Genomic DNA, 16835 nt, shown 5'->3' with positions numbered 1-16835 from the left:
AGCTTGACCCTTACCGCTGGTGGCTTGCCCGAATCTAAGTCGTGCTTTGTCTGGTCCCTCACCTAGAAGCCACAGTCGCTCCTATGATCATTGGGACACATAAACTATTAAAAAAATAATGGTTTATTTAAGGAAACTTGTTGTTTCAGAAATATGATCAAACTGATATCGCTTTGCATTCATCAGTATGCAAAAAAAGTCAGTTTTAGTAAAATTGGTGACCCCTGATATACATCATAAACCAGCCTATATTATTTGATACATTCGTTCAGCCTTTGCTTGCCCTACGATTGAAATGTATTCCTTTATGTTTGTTCTTTTTAGGGTATTTTTTAGGGGGAGGGGTCAATTATCTCATCACATAATTGGATATTTGAGTAAATAATAAAATTGTGACTGTTAGTAAAATATTGTTTTGCCCTCTGATTGGTTGGTCAGAGCAAAACAAATTATGGCCAACGTTGGCTACCAAAACATGTCTTTAGCAATCAGCATATATTAATACATTTAATAATCAGCATCTCTGGTTAGTATCACATCTTATTAGATAAATATTAATTTTAAACTGTTTTGTATATTATTGATGGTTTTGATGATTGCAACATAGTAGTGGTGGTGTTAAGAGATGGATTGCTCTTTGAAAGCCCAGGTACTAAATGCTTGTACTAATGCTGCTATTTTCACTATAATTACTACAATGAAAAAGTACCTGTATTTGTATGAAAGCATGGTTGATGAGCATGTCACAAGCAGGCATGTGTGAAAGGGCTGACACAGATTATGATGTCACAAAAGTGCTAATTAGAACATCATGTCACCCAGCAGCAACTTTTTAGCGTTGTCAAAAGCTGCAAATAATTTGAAAAACTGATGTAATCACTCTGACTGCAATGCACGACCATACAACCGGTGCCTAATGATAGAGAAAAAAAAGCGACATATTGACACTTCTAAATGTATTTTCCATACCACAGGAAACGAAAATGAGACGGCAGACCCGGATGACTAATAAGCCATAAAAGTAAAAGAAAAAAGCATCAATACGTTACTTGTGATTTATTTTTCCAGGAACTATTTGTTTAGAGTCAGAGGGTGACATTCTGGAGCGTCAAAGGCAGACTGACAGCTGGATAGCATTAGAAATATAGAAGAGAACATCTGCCATCAAATTGTGCCCAGCATTGCGGCTGAAAAAAATATGTTATGGCATCCTTTTGAAAGCGTCAAAGAGGTCACATGCAAATGAGAGTTAACAATGATGTTTATGTTCATAATTATAGTAATTCACTGTTGGCTGGGAAATATGCGCTTGGGTATTAAATGTTTACAAACTGCCCTACGCTTGCACCCATTGAATGTTGTCAAAATGCATTTCATCAAAACAGACATCATTTATTATTCTGCTAATACATAAGTTATTATAACAAAGTCTTACATTTTATTGATTGATTGATTGATCAATATTATTTCGAGCTTAAAAACAGACAAAGATATCAAGCATAGTACAGACACAGGCAACAAACAATCATCCGCGTTTCCAGGTTTCCTTGTAAAGTGTTGTTACTATGACTAACGGTATGCTGTGATTATGTCTGAACAAAAGGAGATTGTCTGCTGAAAGCAATGGGAGGGAAAAAAAGTGTCATTATTGGTCTGGGGCTTTTATTTAACCAGCTCACCATTTGATACCCAATAGAGCAGACTCTGAAATAATTATCTGTGCGAGTCATTTCTGATTTGCATCAATGTTCGACCAGTCCTTTCGCATCTGAATAACAATTTACACACCTCCTCCAAACCAATGTTGTCATTGCTGATTGTTGATAACCCTGTATTAGTCTTAACATGTCATTCCAGTCTTTCTTTTCTCTTTTGTTGTATCATTTCCTTCTCAAGGATATGTGCAAAATTGGCAATTGTAGTATCAGAGTAGTGACATTTTACAACACTCTTAAAACTGCTGGGTCAAAAATAACCCAATTTGGGTGAAAAATTGGGCCTACAACTTGCACAAACCAACCCCAAAAAAGTGTTTGTTTTTCTATCCCGTTTTTAACCTAGCAGGTTTAAGGGTGGATGTTGAGCCTTTTTAAACTCATTTAGTAAAAAATTGACATAGAAATTTTTTGAATGCTCCCTTTGTGTCTTAGTAGGTGTTATCATGTTAATGAGCATCCAATTATAGGTTGTCACTGGCACCAAACGTTTCTTAGCTAGAAAAAAATGCCAGCTGAATTCCAAGAACAATAAGCTTGATAATGATAGTAGCATGTTGGTCGTGGTTATACGTATCATATGTATCACATATTATGTTTTGAACCATGTACTTACATGTACACATGACTGTATAAGCAGCGTATTATTCTGCTCAGAGGTGTTGTAGTTGTTTTTTTAATGTACACAATTGTTTCGTGATTGAATGAATGAATGAATGAATGAATGAATGAATGAATGAATGAATGAATGAACGGAGAACGGATGGATGGGTGACAATTTTGGGGGCTACTAGGATTCAATGTAGGGATGGTTGAGCACACCTGCAAATGGGATAGACGCATGTATGTTGCACAACAAATGTACAGCAAATTTGACCAGCATTACCATTTGGCGCTTAACTGTAATTTGCATTGGTTACTTGGAAAACACAGAGGGTAGGAAAAGTGTTTCATTTAGTGCTGAGTCATTGCAAAAAGTGACATTTGACTTCTGGCGTCATTTCTTTTTATAAAGGTGTTGTATGTTTTATAAAGTCGGTGATGAGCCATCAGTCCTCCTTCCCACTTGTAAAGCTCTGATGAAGCAGCAAGATTTGAACTTTCACCACACTATTGATGTGTAGCTCCTCTGACATCTGTGACCAGGGGAGGTGGGTGATGGTGACGCTGATCATGTGCCTGTCGCACTTTGTTTACCTAACTGTCAGCTGGGAGGGACACAAAGGTTCAATTACCCAGAGAGCACTGAGCTGAGGGGGGCACAATTCCGAAAGAGAGAACATATTTGACGACCGATGTCAATATGACCAGGTGAGTATCCATATTTTTCCCCCCTAACAGATATTCCTTAAAATGGTTGCACTCACACATAAATGTGATAGTAGCGGCTGCGTATTTGTCCTATTCTGCTTTTTCCATGTGTCGCTGAGTGTGGAATTGACAGGCTTATATGGCAACTTTACCACCCCCAACTTCCCCCAGCCATACCCTGACAACACATACATGGAGTGGAACATCACTGTCCCACAGGGCCACAGGGTCAAACTCTATTTCACCCACTTCAGCATTGAACCCTCAAATCTGTGCGAATACGACTACACCCAGGTACGACCTTCTTACTCTATTTGATTGTTGGTTACGAGTGCCTTGACCCTGTCCAAACAGGTTTTAGCAAAGGGCAACGATACCGTGAGGTTTTGTGGAGAAGAAGAGAAGAACGATGAAAGTACCCCGAGGAACACCGTCATCCTGTCAGCCGGCAACCGCATGTCAGTGGTCTTTAGGAGTGACTACTCTAACGAGGAGCGATTCACTGGCTTCCAAGCATTTTACACCTCTGAAGGTGATGTAAAATAGTGACACCTTTTTTTTTTTTGCTTGCTTGTTACTTGTTTGAACTTTTTCTTTTCTGTATCTTTGTCAAATTATGAATGGTAAAATAGCCTCTTGTAAAATTATAACTTAGATTTAGTAACACACACACATACACCCCCCCCACCACACACACACATACACACACACACACACACAGTCTCAAAGAGTAATTGATCTATTTGATGGCCTGTCTTGCTATCGAGCTCAGGTTTAAGATTCTTCAGTCCAATATAAATGTCCTTTTTAATTGGACATAAAAAAATAATAATGCCAATATACTACCTGGGGGCTTGCTGCAGCCTTGACCCTCAAACTCCAATTAAGACCAATATTATGCAATCAGTTGATAACCATGACAAAAAGGAGTCACCCAGCATGATTCTTCTTCTGCGTCTTCTGCAGATATCAATGAGTGTCTGTCCAGTATGCATGAAGGGAGAACTTGTGACCATTTCTGCCACAATTATATTGGTGGCTATTACTGCACATGCAAGCCAGGATATCTTCTTCATCTCAATAAAAGATCTTGTACAGGTGAGCAAGATGATGTCTGACTTAATGCAACAATAGTAGATTGCCAAAACCATAAAAAAATCATATAGTAATATAATTTAATATAACATTACATTACATTATATTATTACTATTAATAATAACCATACAGTTTAGTTCATTTTTATGAGGTGTACATTTCATTCCAGCTGGCATGTGTTGAGAAATTTTAGTCAAATTGCATAAAGCATTCGATCTCTGCCAACTGCCAAAAGACAAGGCTAATTACTGTTGATTCTCCAGTGAGAAGCTACATCAAATTGGTATTAAAAATTGATACCTGTATGCAACACTAATAATGTGCTGACATCAGGTAATGCATCACAATTACTGATTTGACGTGCCTTGACTTGATCATTATTTGCTGGGGGAGGAAGAATGGAGACAAAATAAATCATGCAATGAATAGGCAAAAAAAGATTATCTACCCACAGATTTTACTAATTATATACATAAATGACAACTTTTGTGCAACCATCATTTGTATTGTCTGGGACATCTGCACACTTGCTGCGTCACTAATGCAACCTTAATGAATGCCATTAATTATGGCGCCAAAAGGAGTCGATTAAAATATGTACTACCCTTTATTAAAAAAAAAAAAAAAAACTCTTGTTTTTCCAAACAACTTCAGTCAAAGAAACCATTTGGAGATGCTTCTAAATTAAAAGTTGAAACGCTATCGTTCTGTACATAATTGGTTGGCTACATATTAAGATAATATGGCCAATGCTCACTTACTGTCTAATGTACAGTATATGTTCCTTCCAAAGGCAATTTTAGGCATTTTGTTAATACCGCCATCATTTGGGTGACGCAGAGAGCGGCAAAAATAGTCGCACTTTTGTAAGCATTCAGTAAAAATACTTGACAGTTAGGTGAACTATGACAATGATTAAAAAGCAATACGCTATTTGTTTCAGATTGGATAAAAAAACTGGAATGCTGGCGCCTGCTGGGGTTTTTTTGGCAGGCAAAAAAACAAAATACATTGTTGAAACATTCTTGGAGCCCTCAACATTAAATAAGGCCATGGATGACTTTGGTGCGATGGGTTGCAGCAACGTTTTGTGAACACAACTGGAACTGACACAGCGGTATGTTTGAATGTTGTATCCCAACAGTGACATGCCTCAGCCAATTGTTGACCAACATGTCAGGACATCTGACAAGTCCAGGCTACCCGAACCCATATCCGCCCATGAGTCACTGCAACCACACCATCCGTCTTCCGGAGGGCTACAAAATAATCCTGGACTTTATGGAGCCTTTTGACATAGAGGGACACCCAGACGTCCCCTGTCCATACGATATGTTGAAGGTTAGTCATGTGACTTGCAAGTAGTGACCCAACAATTTATTCGTCCACATGTGTGCGTGGGCAGTCAGTCGCTGCCTTCGCCCTGCTAAGGTGATGTACTGTTGGGTCATGTGGTTTGCTGCATATTCACCGGCAGTAATATGTTTTATAAATCACCCTCACTGATTGTTATTCGCAAGATTTCGACAGTGGTACGAGAATACGGACCGTACTGCGGAGCGACTAAACCAGACGGCATCCAAGACGGAGGTCATCAAGTACATGTTGCATTCAGGTCTGATTCGAGTGGGAAAAACACAGGATGGATGATCAAGTACACGAGTATGAAGTCTAACTGAAACTTGACTCTGTAGCGCACTAGTGAAAAAAACCTAAGGCAGAGGGGTCAAATCTGGCCCGCCACATCATGTTATATGGCCCACGAGAGCAAATTATCTGCATCGATTTTATTTTTCTTGCGAAAATATCCAAGTCATCCAGATTGTCTTCTCTTTTTAAAACCTTAAGGTATTTAGTCATGATGTAGCCAGTAACAAAAATTTGTTTGACATCCATGGTTATGTATTGTAGACAAAACCATATTTGGTGTAGAGGTATTTTTGTTGAATTGTATATTTTATGGGAATGAAGAATGCCCTTGCGTTCACAATTGAGACCATATTTAAAATAAAATGTTTTATGATGGTCTGTGATCGGACTGGGTCTTTGACATACCATGGTAATTCTTCATTGTGAATGAGCTGATCAAATAGTGCTTTGTTTTCGTTGCGACACAGAGGCATTTAATGCCCATCAGTTCGCTTTCAGTGAGAGAGAAGGGGGGGAAAAGCAGCATATGATCTGTGAAAGATACTTCTTTAACCTTCATCCATTATGCCGTTTCCTCCTACCTAATTTCAGCTTTACTTCTCTGTCAAAACAGTTATTATAGGGTGCTCCACTATAATGAAATTGCTTCTAATTTGGCACTTTGCACTTGCTCACTAACATTTAATCCGTCTCCATCGAGCAAATGGGGCAAAGGAGCACATGTAGAGTAAGTGTTGAGGTGCCAGAGAAGCACCCTTGTATTCATTTAGTCATTTCTTTTTATGACTTCCTCTGTGAATAATGTGGAATTTGGCTGACATTATGACAAATCAGCATATAGTAACTGCTAATTTTTTTCATTCTGTATAATTTTGGTGTTGCGTCCATCAGTTTGTCACAAGAACTCTCGCTGACTTAAGATGCAGACTACGACAATGTTCTAGCAACTGATTGGATACTCCCTTATGCTTATCGCTTGTTAACACAAGGAGGAATTCAAAATAATTCAGAATCAAGCACGAGCTAACCCGTTACATACAGTGGACCAAATAATTGCAAATACTGTTGATCTCAATGGCAAATGTTTTTACAAAGTGAGCAGAATTGAAATTTTTTTCAATGCAAACATTATGTGCCCTCTTTGCATCCATTGCAGCCTGATGATCCTGAAAGGGGGATCCTTCCATCTGTGGTCCCTTCTCAAGGTTTCTCATTTTTCCCCTGGTAGGGTTTTTTTGAGTTTTTCCTTGCCCTTTTGGGAGCCCAGGATCAGGGGATGCTTTGAGAATAATTGTCAATTGATTGTCTATGTGAAGCCCTTTGAGACTTCTTGTGATTTAGGGCTATACAAATAAACTTGACTTGACTTGAGTTTCAGACTACACAGTATGATTGAAAAATGCACTCGTGACACAATCGGCTGCTCCCACAGCAGCCCAGTCGGATCTAATTCCACAGGAATTACGCCCACCATGACACCCATTAAGGTGTCTAGCAGTAGCATGCTGCCTGCCAAGGTACTTCTATTCTGAATCATATGCATGAATTTATTGACAAAATACAGCCACTGATTATAAATGACTTATTCTTTTTGACAGAAACAATGGTATTTTTCTCCCAGACAAATGTATTCTGCTCTTATGTAGGTTGACATTATAAGACATTATAATGTATTTAAAATGTTACCCATAGAAAATTATATCAAGTGAATTGACCAGCGTCATAAAAATGTATTCATGAAATGTTTTAAATTAACAATTGTATATGCCATATCAACAAAAAGAATTGGTATGTCCAGAGTGATGCTTCCATTTTGTGACGTTTAATAGGAAATCCAGGAATGAAAAAAGCCTTGGGTTTTTACTGGAAATGACTAATTCTGTTTATAACTAGTACTGATTTTCACAATGAGAACCATGTCCGCTCAGTGTCTGTTGCTATCTCTTCACACTTTTTGACATAGCTGGTACACTTCAATGGTCTCCTGTGATATCACCCATGATGGCTTGAATTCTCATTTTTTATTTTACTTCTTGGAGTATTTGTTGAGGTGTCCCATTCTATAAAGATGTGATGAGTTTCCTTTTTTTGCAATAATGTCCAAAATACAAACTGTACTATTGTACATGTGTTGCAGAGGGCATCTGAGAGGAAGTCAAGTGAGAGTTCCAGCTTTAACGGACCGTGTTGTTCACGTCACACATATCTTAAATACTTACGAACAAGCTCGTGGAGACCTCGGTGTGCGCAAGGCTCACCCTTGTGGAACAATCGAACACGTGTGTTAGCTGGAGAAAAGATCATGTCGTGCATGACTCACATGGACCTGCATTTTGTGTCTACCAAAGCAAAAGATACGTTTCATAATAATGGTATTATAGACCGCTGGCTTGACATAATTCAAGGATGAAGCAGAATCTTTGTTACCCACACATGATGGCTGTGCGTGTGCAATGAAGCTTGCATATACAAAGTGATGAACATCTTATCTTGTCTAACTCTTTATTAGGAAAATGATAAATTAGTCTGCGCACTCAACTATAACGCGATATCAAGCAGGGTCGGGCTCTACGCAAATGTACAGTCACTATTTGCATACTGTATATCTTGGAAATCATTTTGCTCGCCCCCAGATCTTGAGATGCATTTCTGTCACTCAATCAATCAGCCATAACATAGAAACCCGACAAGATAAAAAAAAAACGTCATAACTGTACTTAGAAATCAAACGTGCAACATAGGAGTGGTCATGCCCACCCACGCTCTGATTACAAATATCACATACTGCCACAAAAGCACAACATTGTTTTGAAAGTTAGGCGGAAAATTGTTGTCTGCGTCACGGTCTAAATTCTGGGCTGGATTCTCGTCTCTGGTGACCAGTCCAAGCTGGTACACCACATTTTGCCCTATGTCAGCTGGAATAGACTCCAGATCACTCTATTGATGACAGAATAGAAGAGATGACTTGTATGGAGCGCTTTATGGACAGATGGGAAACAATGTCAAGGAAGATTCAATATTTAAAAAAAAATGACTGGCCTCAATCAAGAAATAAAGAAGAGAAACACATCTGCATGTGATTCTCTGAGATCAATTTCTTCACATTAAAGTCAACTGTAATGTTCCCTCTCATATCAGCAGACATTAAATTACACACAAAAGCTTGTGATGTTCTTTTCACATCCAGATAGGGAATATCTGTGATTGTTGTCAGACTTGTGCAAAGCCCTCCACTTCTGCTTGAGGCAAAAGCATTGAAGTAGTTTGAAAGATGTACCAAATGCTACAAACACCAACCTTGTTGACATTCATACGAGATCCGGCTTTAAAAATAGTATCAGTAACGCAGTGCGAATTCATTCTGCTGGCCCTGGAGCAGTCCACGTAAGCAGTTATGAGTCTGTGCTCAAGTAATGTAAGAGACTATTTCCCCTGTTGAGGTGGCGTTGCTTGGCTCTCCTCGTCGCTCTTCTCAGGAGGCGGGCGGCTGCTGCCCCCTTGCGGCACGTTGCCCCTCATAGATTGCACGGCCTGGACCTGCTCAAGACGTTGTTTTAGCTCCGATTCACAGTCTTGAAGCAGCGTCGATGTCCTGACTTTGTCCCAGCCTAGCACCTGCTGCATAGCTTCCTCCCCTTTGGACACCACCATCTTTAAACACAAAGTGTTTCATTTTAATAGAAATACCTCAACAAACGTTGGACGTGCCTAAAGTTGTACAATTCATAATTTTAAGACACACACATTTTATTTCAGGTCAAACCTAAAATAAATTGGATTTAGCCCTACCCAACATAATTTGGATTGGTCCAACCATTTTCCACTACAAAGAGGGACTACCTTGCTCAATGCTTGAAAATGCACTGTAGCAACTAGTTTGAAGTTGATCTTAATGATTCAGTGGAGAGAGAAAATCCGGCAATGAAGACTTAACGTGTGAAAACTTATTAAGGACATAGCACTGAAGAGTCTGCTAACCCCTAACCTGCTCCTGCGATCCACTTGAGATGTTTTAGGATATTCATAATGTATCGCTTCAGCCTGCATGGAAACACGACAGACGAACTCCTACAAAATGTTCCTCGTAGTACGCGTATCACATTTATTTTTAAAAATCGGAAAATGTCATTATAACAAAAAAAGCAAAGGGTGGGCAGGGAAAATCCTAAATTATTATGAACTAGAAAGCACTTGAGTTATACCAACACACATATAATGCTCAAGAAAGTGCCAAGAACTGCATAATGCTGTTACCTGGAGATCTTCAGTGCACAGCCTGGTCTCTGGGCTTGTTTTGCCTTTTAGGACCATCATAGTCCTGATAGTGAATCCTGATGCTTGATCCACCTCCATCGCGTCAGGCACATCAGCACCTATAGTATTTGCAACATAAACAGAAGAAATGGTCGCTCGCAGAGATTCTTAGACAATAAGTCAATCGCTTCAGAAGATCAGACTATTCAACTGTGACAATAGTTCCACCTAGTGGCATCAGTGTGACTTTTCTAAAATAAATGCAGTAACTGATAATAATAATGCCAGTCTATCAGGGCACATTAGATGAATGTAAAACTGAGGTTCGAGCTAAACCTGCCACAAGTTTCACATCTACAGAGAGTTAAAAGCTCTCAATCAATTGAACATGTATGTTTTTAAAATGTGGCAAGAAACCACAGTAGCTGGGAAAAAGCCACGCAAGTACAGGGAAAACATGAAAACTTTCCACAGGTAGGACTTAGCCGAGATTTGCACCGACTGTGGGGCTGTTGTGTTTGCCACAACACCAATGTGCTGCCCAGATTTTGATTGTTGTAAAATGAAGATTTCTCATTTTAATAAGAAGCTGCTTTCAACCTACCTCCCTCACTGGGCCGCCTTGTCTCTTCTTGTGGCTGTCCGTCTTCTTTCTCCACTGCTTTGATGAAGAGTTGGAGCAACTCTTTTGATTGCCTCTCCTCCTCCCGACGGTCTAAAACCCTCTGTAGCGTTTCTTGTAGGTTCTCAGTCTTCTTTTCTTGGAAGCCAAGAGCAGAAGCTAGCTCAGGGCGGGGGACATCCACCAAGCACTGGAACATGTGACACAGATTTTACACAAAGTACTCATTTAGATGACACATAATGGAAGACAGTGTTTGTATTGGCTTTTACAGATACTGTACCTCAGAGAGAGGGTATCGCTCTCTCTCTCTCTCTCTCTCTCTCTCTCTCTCTCTCTCTCTCTCTCTCTCTCTCTCTCTCTCTCTCTCTCTCTATTTATCTATCTATCTGCACGCATGCACACGGTGACAAACAGGACTGGCACCTGTAAGTCTTCCTCACACATGAGGATGATGTTGGCCAGGTCTTGTTTCAGCTGCAAGGCCAAGTCCAACCATGGTGTAGTTCCATCAGTTGCGTCCACAGTGTCGTTGCTCTCAAGTATCACGGAATCCCTTGCCATCCACGCTGTGCCACCATCAACTGCAATGGAAGGCACAAAGAGGTGCACAGAATGCTATTCAAATTAAAAAAGCAAAATAAAAATAAAAACAGTATATATTTTTTAGGGCCGAATCAAATAGGCTCACCTCTGCGAAGTGGCGACCACGTTTCCTTTTCATGCAGCAACATGAACTTTGTGTTTAAAGGTAAACACCAAAAATAGGCTTCGTCCTCAACTATTGTCCCATCGTCTTCTAAGACCACTGTGACTGGATCATGTGGTGTGAAACCAAGAAACTCACTTCCTGAAATGAAACAATTGGAATTTGATGATATCACAAGAACAATGATCACAGCTCACTAACATCTTTTAATGCTTCTCTCAGCTGTGGACATACTGATCAGAAATGTGTGTGTGTGTGTGTGTAGTTGTTTATTTGAAAAGAAAAATAAATAATTCTCAATTTCACTACAATAACTCATTGAACCCCGGCAAAGATTTTGGCCAACGCCTGGTGGTGACTAGCATTTAAGGAATGAGAGGACAGGAGGGAGGTATGTTTTTTCACTCGTTTCAAGTTGAGCTCCAGCAAGTTTCAGCACGTTAGAAATGTAGTGAGACAAATAGCCAGCTCTTGATCATGGATAAGCTTCTGTGGCCACGACAGCAGTGCTGTGACGACTGTCAGTAACACGTCAATGTAGGATTCATTACTGCTCTATACATTGTAAATAAAAAAGATGAATGGGGATCACAGAGTCGTTCATATGAACCAGTTTTAACATGGAATTCTATGTTAGCCTTGTTTTTTTTTTTTTTGCGTGCACGGGCTTTACAACGTTGTTAAATCAAGCGAAGTATCAACAAAGTGTGCATATCTCACCTTTTACCTTCAGCTCCTCGAGCGAAGGAACGACCAGGCCATATGACTTCTGGCGTGTAAAATTGCATACCTTACACGGCTTGCGATCCGCCATTGTGCGCAGAAACGTAGAACTATTACAGTTATTAAGAATCCAGGAGCGCTCTCGGTAGTCTCTGGCAGTTTCAAATACAGGAACGCAGTTGACCAGAAGAATTGTGGGATATGTAGTCCCCTTTGCGTACACATCACTTTCCCCTAAAAGTACAGAAACTACTTTCTTAAAGAAGCCATATGTTCAAACTGTGGGTGGAATGCATGCCCCGTTTCAAATGCAAACTATATCTATATTTTCATTGAGCCTTCAAATTTAATGTTGGGTTTCGGTCAGCGAGTGCGCTTGACTTTGAGCTCAGACAAAAGCAATCAAACATCGAGCAGCCTTGTTGATAAGTGCAAGATGACATCCACGGACCAATCTGATCCACCAGCACAGGTCAATAATGTCACTTGTCTGTTAATATCCATATGCACGAGTATGCGCTCTTGCAGCGTGCACTCTGTTCTTTAAATGCCATAACATTTGGTCTCGTCTGGCTGCTTTTATTCAGGAATTGTTTGCAGAATAGCTAGCTAGCAATGTGCGGTAGCTCTGGAAAGCGTTCAAAAGTTGCCACGCCATAAATGTCATCAAACCATTTTTGCGTATTATTTAGTCACTAGAGCAGAGGGACTGTGTCATGGACTGTGTCATGGACTGTGTTGATCTACAGTTAACAAGTTGACCTCGTCAAGATGGCAAGGTTTGCTGTCTTTGTGATTGTTTATTAACTTCCGCAACCCATCGACTACTAAATCAAATGAACACAAGCCCCTTTCTTTTTTTTGTGGTGCAGTAAAACGTCATAACGTGGTGCACCATCCAAGATGGGAAGCCATTATACTCACAATGTTGACATGTTTGATGTCACATGCATGGAACAGGGAAGCAAAGGTGTTGTCATTGGCCTTTTCTAGAAATCCAATATTTAATATAAATGCTCAGTCGTGACACTTGTTCATTTCCCTTGAGTGATAAACACCCTTTTGGCAACCATCTAACGCTAATACTCATTAATAAGACGTAACGTTCCATAGTCATTGCTTGAAAGTATCCTGTGCCTATGCAGAGGAAGGTGGATGGGTTAACAGGCTTCAAGTGCGAAAGGGTTTTACCATTACAGTGGAGCCTCGGTTTTTGAACACAATCCGTGCCAGAAGGCTGTTCAGAAGTGAATCGTTCAAATTCCGAAAAAAACGTCATTTTTTTCATTTGCGCATTTTTGTCTGATCGCGCAACTGCAGCGCGCCGCCGAACGCGCAACCGTAGCGCGTCGCCGACAGTGCAACTTCACCGCGCTGGTCGCATTATTGTGACAGAGCGGCTGCTGAAATTTAGAAAATATTTTTGAAGTTCTGATGTACTTTCCAAAATCTAAGTGGACCTCGGTGCGCAGGAAGTTTAATTTTGTCCGATCGCGCAACTGCAGCGCACTGCCGAACGCGCAACTGTAGCGCGTCACCGATCGCGCAACTGTAGCGCGTCACCGACCGCGCAACTGTAGCGCGTCACCGACCGCGCAACTGCACCGCGTTGGTCGCATTATTGTGACAGAGCGGCTGCTGAAATTTAGAAAATATTTTAAAAGTTCTGATGTACTTTTCAAAATCTTAGTGGACCTCGGTGCGCAGGAAGTTTAATTTTGTCCGATTGCGCAACTGCAGCGCACCGCCGAACGCGCAACTGTAGTGCGTCACCGATCGCGTGATCGCGCAACTGTAGCGCGTCACCGACCGCGCAACTGTAGCGCGTCACCGACCGCGCAACTGTAGCGCGTCACCGACCGCGCAACTGCACCGCGTTGGTCGCATTATTGTGACAGAGCCGTCGCTGAGATTTAGAAAATATTTTTAAAGTCCTGATGTATTTTCCAAAATTTAAGTGGACCTCAGTGCGCAGGGAGCTTAATCTTGTCCGATCGAGCAACTGCAGCGCACCACCAAACGCGCAACCGTAGCGCGTGTCCGGCCGCGCAACTGCACCGCGCTGGTCGCATTATTGTTACAGAGCGGTCGCTAAAATTTAGAAAATATTTGTAAAGTCCGAATGGACTTTCCGAAATTTAAGTGGACCTCAGTGCGCAGGGAGCTTAATTTGGCCCGATCGCGCAACCGCAGCGCGGGCGCCGGGCGCTCACTGTCGCATTGCTTTAGGAGCGTCTTTTTGTTTTAGGATGGCTTTACTGCTCCCATTTGCTTCATTGATTAGAGTTGATGCAATTCTCAGAGTAACGAGAATGTAATAACAAACCGAGTCAGTTGGCATGCGGGTCCTCTTGGCTCATCTCGCGAGGTTCGACAACCGAATTTCGTCCGACATCTGAACCCAAAAAAATCTCGAATTTTTTATTCGAATACCGAATTGTTCGAGAACCAGGACGTTCGAAAACCGAGGCTCCACTGTATAATTAAATATAATTCAGTGTCCATTCTAAGTAATATCATATGTAATCCATTCCGCATTCAACGTGATGGGAACACATTTTTTTCTGTTTTAATGGAAGCGCAGATGATCTGTACTTGAATTACAGAATTCAGTCCAATCTCTTTTTCATCTCATACTATTCATTTGTATTGTATTTAAAAAAAAAAAGTTTTTGTATTCATTTTATTTTATTCATTCAATTCATTTCTCACTCATCATTACACATTTCAGCATTCACACACAATTTCTACAGATATTTGTGTCGCCTTAATCATTGACATTCTGCCAACTACTAGTCAATACTGTAGGTTCGGAAATAATATCCTGCTAACAAATCTGTAACTGTTAAGGTCAGGTAAGTGTCTATGATTAATACTTAAGTATAAAAACCTTGGTTCAGCGGCATCAAACATGACCAAGTTTCACTTCATCAGTCATCCAGCAGGTAGCACTCTAATACCGTTTCTTGTTTCCAACCAGGCCGCCCTTCCTCCTGGTAGCGATGCGCCAGCTCCGCTCAGAGAAGCACTGGTAAGAAGTAAACTTTTCACTCATTAGAAATAACTGTCTAGAATCTCTAGCAGAAATTCAGTTTACTGTCTCTTTAAAGCAAGCAATAAGTGATAGCATATTTGATATTATTTTTTAATCTCATGTAATCAGGAAACCGTATTGTGATGAATACATTTTAATAAATGATGGGCTGTTAATTATATGGTATATACTGCATTTACAATATCTCATCAGAAAGGAAATCAGTGGTAGTAATTTGCAGAAAGATACACATGGAGCAGGGTACTAAACAAAGTTTCAATACATCACTTACATATAGGCGGTAATGCCACAATGCATTAGTGTAGATGTTACATATGTCTTAATTTGTGGGTTAGTGAATCAAAACAGAGCCAGTCATACAATTTGCATGAAATGGTAAATATTGGTAGACTTGATATAGCCTAGATTAGATCAGCGAAAAGTGTAATTTGTACACAATCAAATTTAAGCTTTGTTTTCTGATCCCCATTAATGTTTATTTTTTTATAAAAGCTTCAAGATTAACTTGTATTTCCTCATTATTAAATCCAGGTAAAACCCACCATCTACTCAGAAAGTTGCAATGTGCTTTATAGCACCTCCTACTCGTTACATAGAAACGTTGTTACATTTGACATATTTCCGCTGTATTTCATATTCGCCAATATAACTTTTCCACCGGCTGAATACAGAATTTCTGAAAAGTCAAACTTCTCTAACGGTGTAGCAACCCCACGGCTGACCAATAGCGAGAGTGACTGCATCATATCAACTCATTTAATGCAAGAGGTGAATGCAAGGTTGGCAACATTTAAAGTCGTATCATCATTTTTCACTGGCAATGTGTAAAGTGTTTAAATGTACACATAAGCAAGTTTACATGATTAAAGACACTGAATTGCTGTTGCCAAGCAGTGTACTGTACATTAAATGTCTTTGTATGGATGCAGCATAGCATCCAGGTTAGGAGTTGGGTATTGTTTAGCCAACATGTCTCAATGTCATTCACCATCATTCACATCCCCTCACAGCCCCCCCCAACCCCCCCCCCCCCCCCCCCCCCCCCCCATCATGCCTTCATGCCAAGGCTAATTTAATCCTGGGGTTATTGATTGTGGGAGCATTCTCTCAGGCTTTCTTTCAATTTACTTCAATTTCATCATCCCATATCGCTTCAAGACGGCCTTCTCAAAAAGGGGCAGAAATTCTTGTTAGGAGGGTTCTGATTCGAGACTGGTTGACAAGCAGCAACCCACCCACCCCCCACCACACTCCGTACGCACACACATGCATGCATGCACGCACATATACATGCACGCTCACACACACACACACACACACACACACACACACACACACACACACACACACACACACACACACACACACACACACACGCACACACGTGGCTGCCCTCACTTGCGGTCCCTTTTCTCCTTTCTCTTTTTGATGAGCTGCTCTTTCCCAGTTAAGTGGATTATTACAGTAGGGATAATTCTTGTCACATGGCATTATTTGGATGAGGTGAATAATTGAAATTTGTGTCTGAAAGGATTTTATCTGGATGAGAGGAAAGGGAGTGCCGGCAGGGTTGGGAGGGCATTGAGTGAGCGAGCTAGCAAGAGAGTGAGCGACCGAGAGAGAGAGAGCATGTGCACATTTGTATAACATTTACTGGGGGTACCAGTTCATCTTAGGGGTTCTGATTTGACCTCGAC

The 16835-nt window shown here is 40.6% G+C and overlaps 3 protein-coding genes across 6 annotated transcripts in view; 2 read left to right on the top strand and 1 right to left on the bottom strand.

Annotated features, from left to right (window-relative positions):
* Nucleotides 1–2945: 2945 nt before the first annotated feature.
* masp2 (MBL associated serine protease 2) lies at nt 2946–7149 on the top strand. Of its 3 annotated transcripts, none has more exons than XM_085911044.1 (6): nt 2946–3026; nt 3198–3320; nt 3381–3558; nt 3993–4124; nt 5267–5463; nt 5643–7149. In XM_085911044.1, exons 2-6 carry the CDS (start codon nt 3219–3221, stop codon nt 5799–5801), a joined length of 768 nt encoding a protein of 255 aa, XP_085767170.1. In that variant the 5' UTR covers nt 2946–3026; nt 3198–3218; the 3' UTR covers nt 5802–7149. The 3 variants fall into 3 exon arrangements, with proteins under 3 accessions (XP_085767170.1, XP_085767161.1, XP_085767151.1); XM_085911035.1 differs by having other exon boundaries at nt 2951–3026; nt 3101–3320; XM_085911025.1 differs by having other exon boundaries at nt 2957–3320.
* Nucleotides 7150–8263: 1114 nt separating this feature from the next.
* Nucleotides 8264–12719, bottom strand: dffa (DNA fragmentation factor, alpha polypeptide). 2 transcript variants are annotated; one of them, XM_085911009.1, is made up of 6 exons: nt 12081–12719; nt 11343–11501; nt 11078–11235; nt 10634–10841; nt 10030–10148; nt 8264–9426 (listed from the first exon to the last, which is right to left on the bottom strand). In XM_085911009.1, exons 1-6 carry the CDS (start codon nt 12172–12174, stop codon nt 9199–9201), a joined length of 966 nt encoding a protein of 321 aa, XP_085767135.1. In that variant the 5' UTR covers nt 12175–12719; the 3' UTR covers nt 8264–9198. The 2 variants fall into 2 exon arrangements, with proteins under 2 accessions (XP_085767135.1, XP_085767137.1); XM_085911011.1 differs by having other exon boundaries at nt 12151–12717.
* pex14 (peroxisomal biogenesis factor 14) overlaps nt 12482–16835 on the top strand; it is a 45853-nt gene continuing 41499 nt past the window's right edge. The window contains exons 1-2 of the mRNA XM_085911008.1: nt 12482–12555; nt 15064–15114. Of these exons, the coding sequence (XP_085767134.1) occupies nt 12520–12555; nt 15064–15114 (87 nt within the window). The 5' untranslated portion in view covers nt 12482–12519. The remainder of the gene's footprint in view (nt 12556–15063; nt 15115–16835) is intronic.

This window comes from Syngnathus leptorhynchus, chromosome 1 (assembly GCF_054491065.1).
Source record: "Syngnathus leptorhynchus isolate UIUO chromosome 1, UIUO_Slep, whole genome shotgun sequence".
NCBI classification, from domain to species: domain Eukaryota; kingdom Metazoa; phylum Chordata; class Actinopteri; order Syngnathiformes; family Syngnathidae; genus Syngnathus; species Syngnathus leptorhynchus.
The sequence above is the reverse complement of the archived record's forward strand: the minus strand, read 5'-3'. Positions and strand labels throughout refer to the sequence as shown.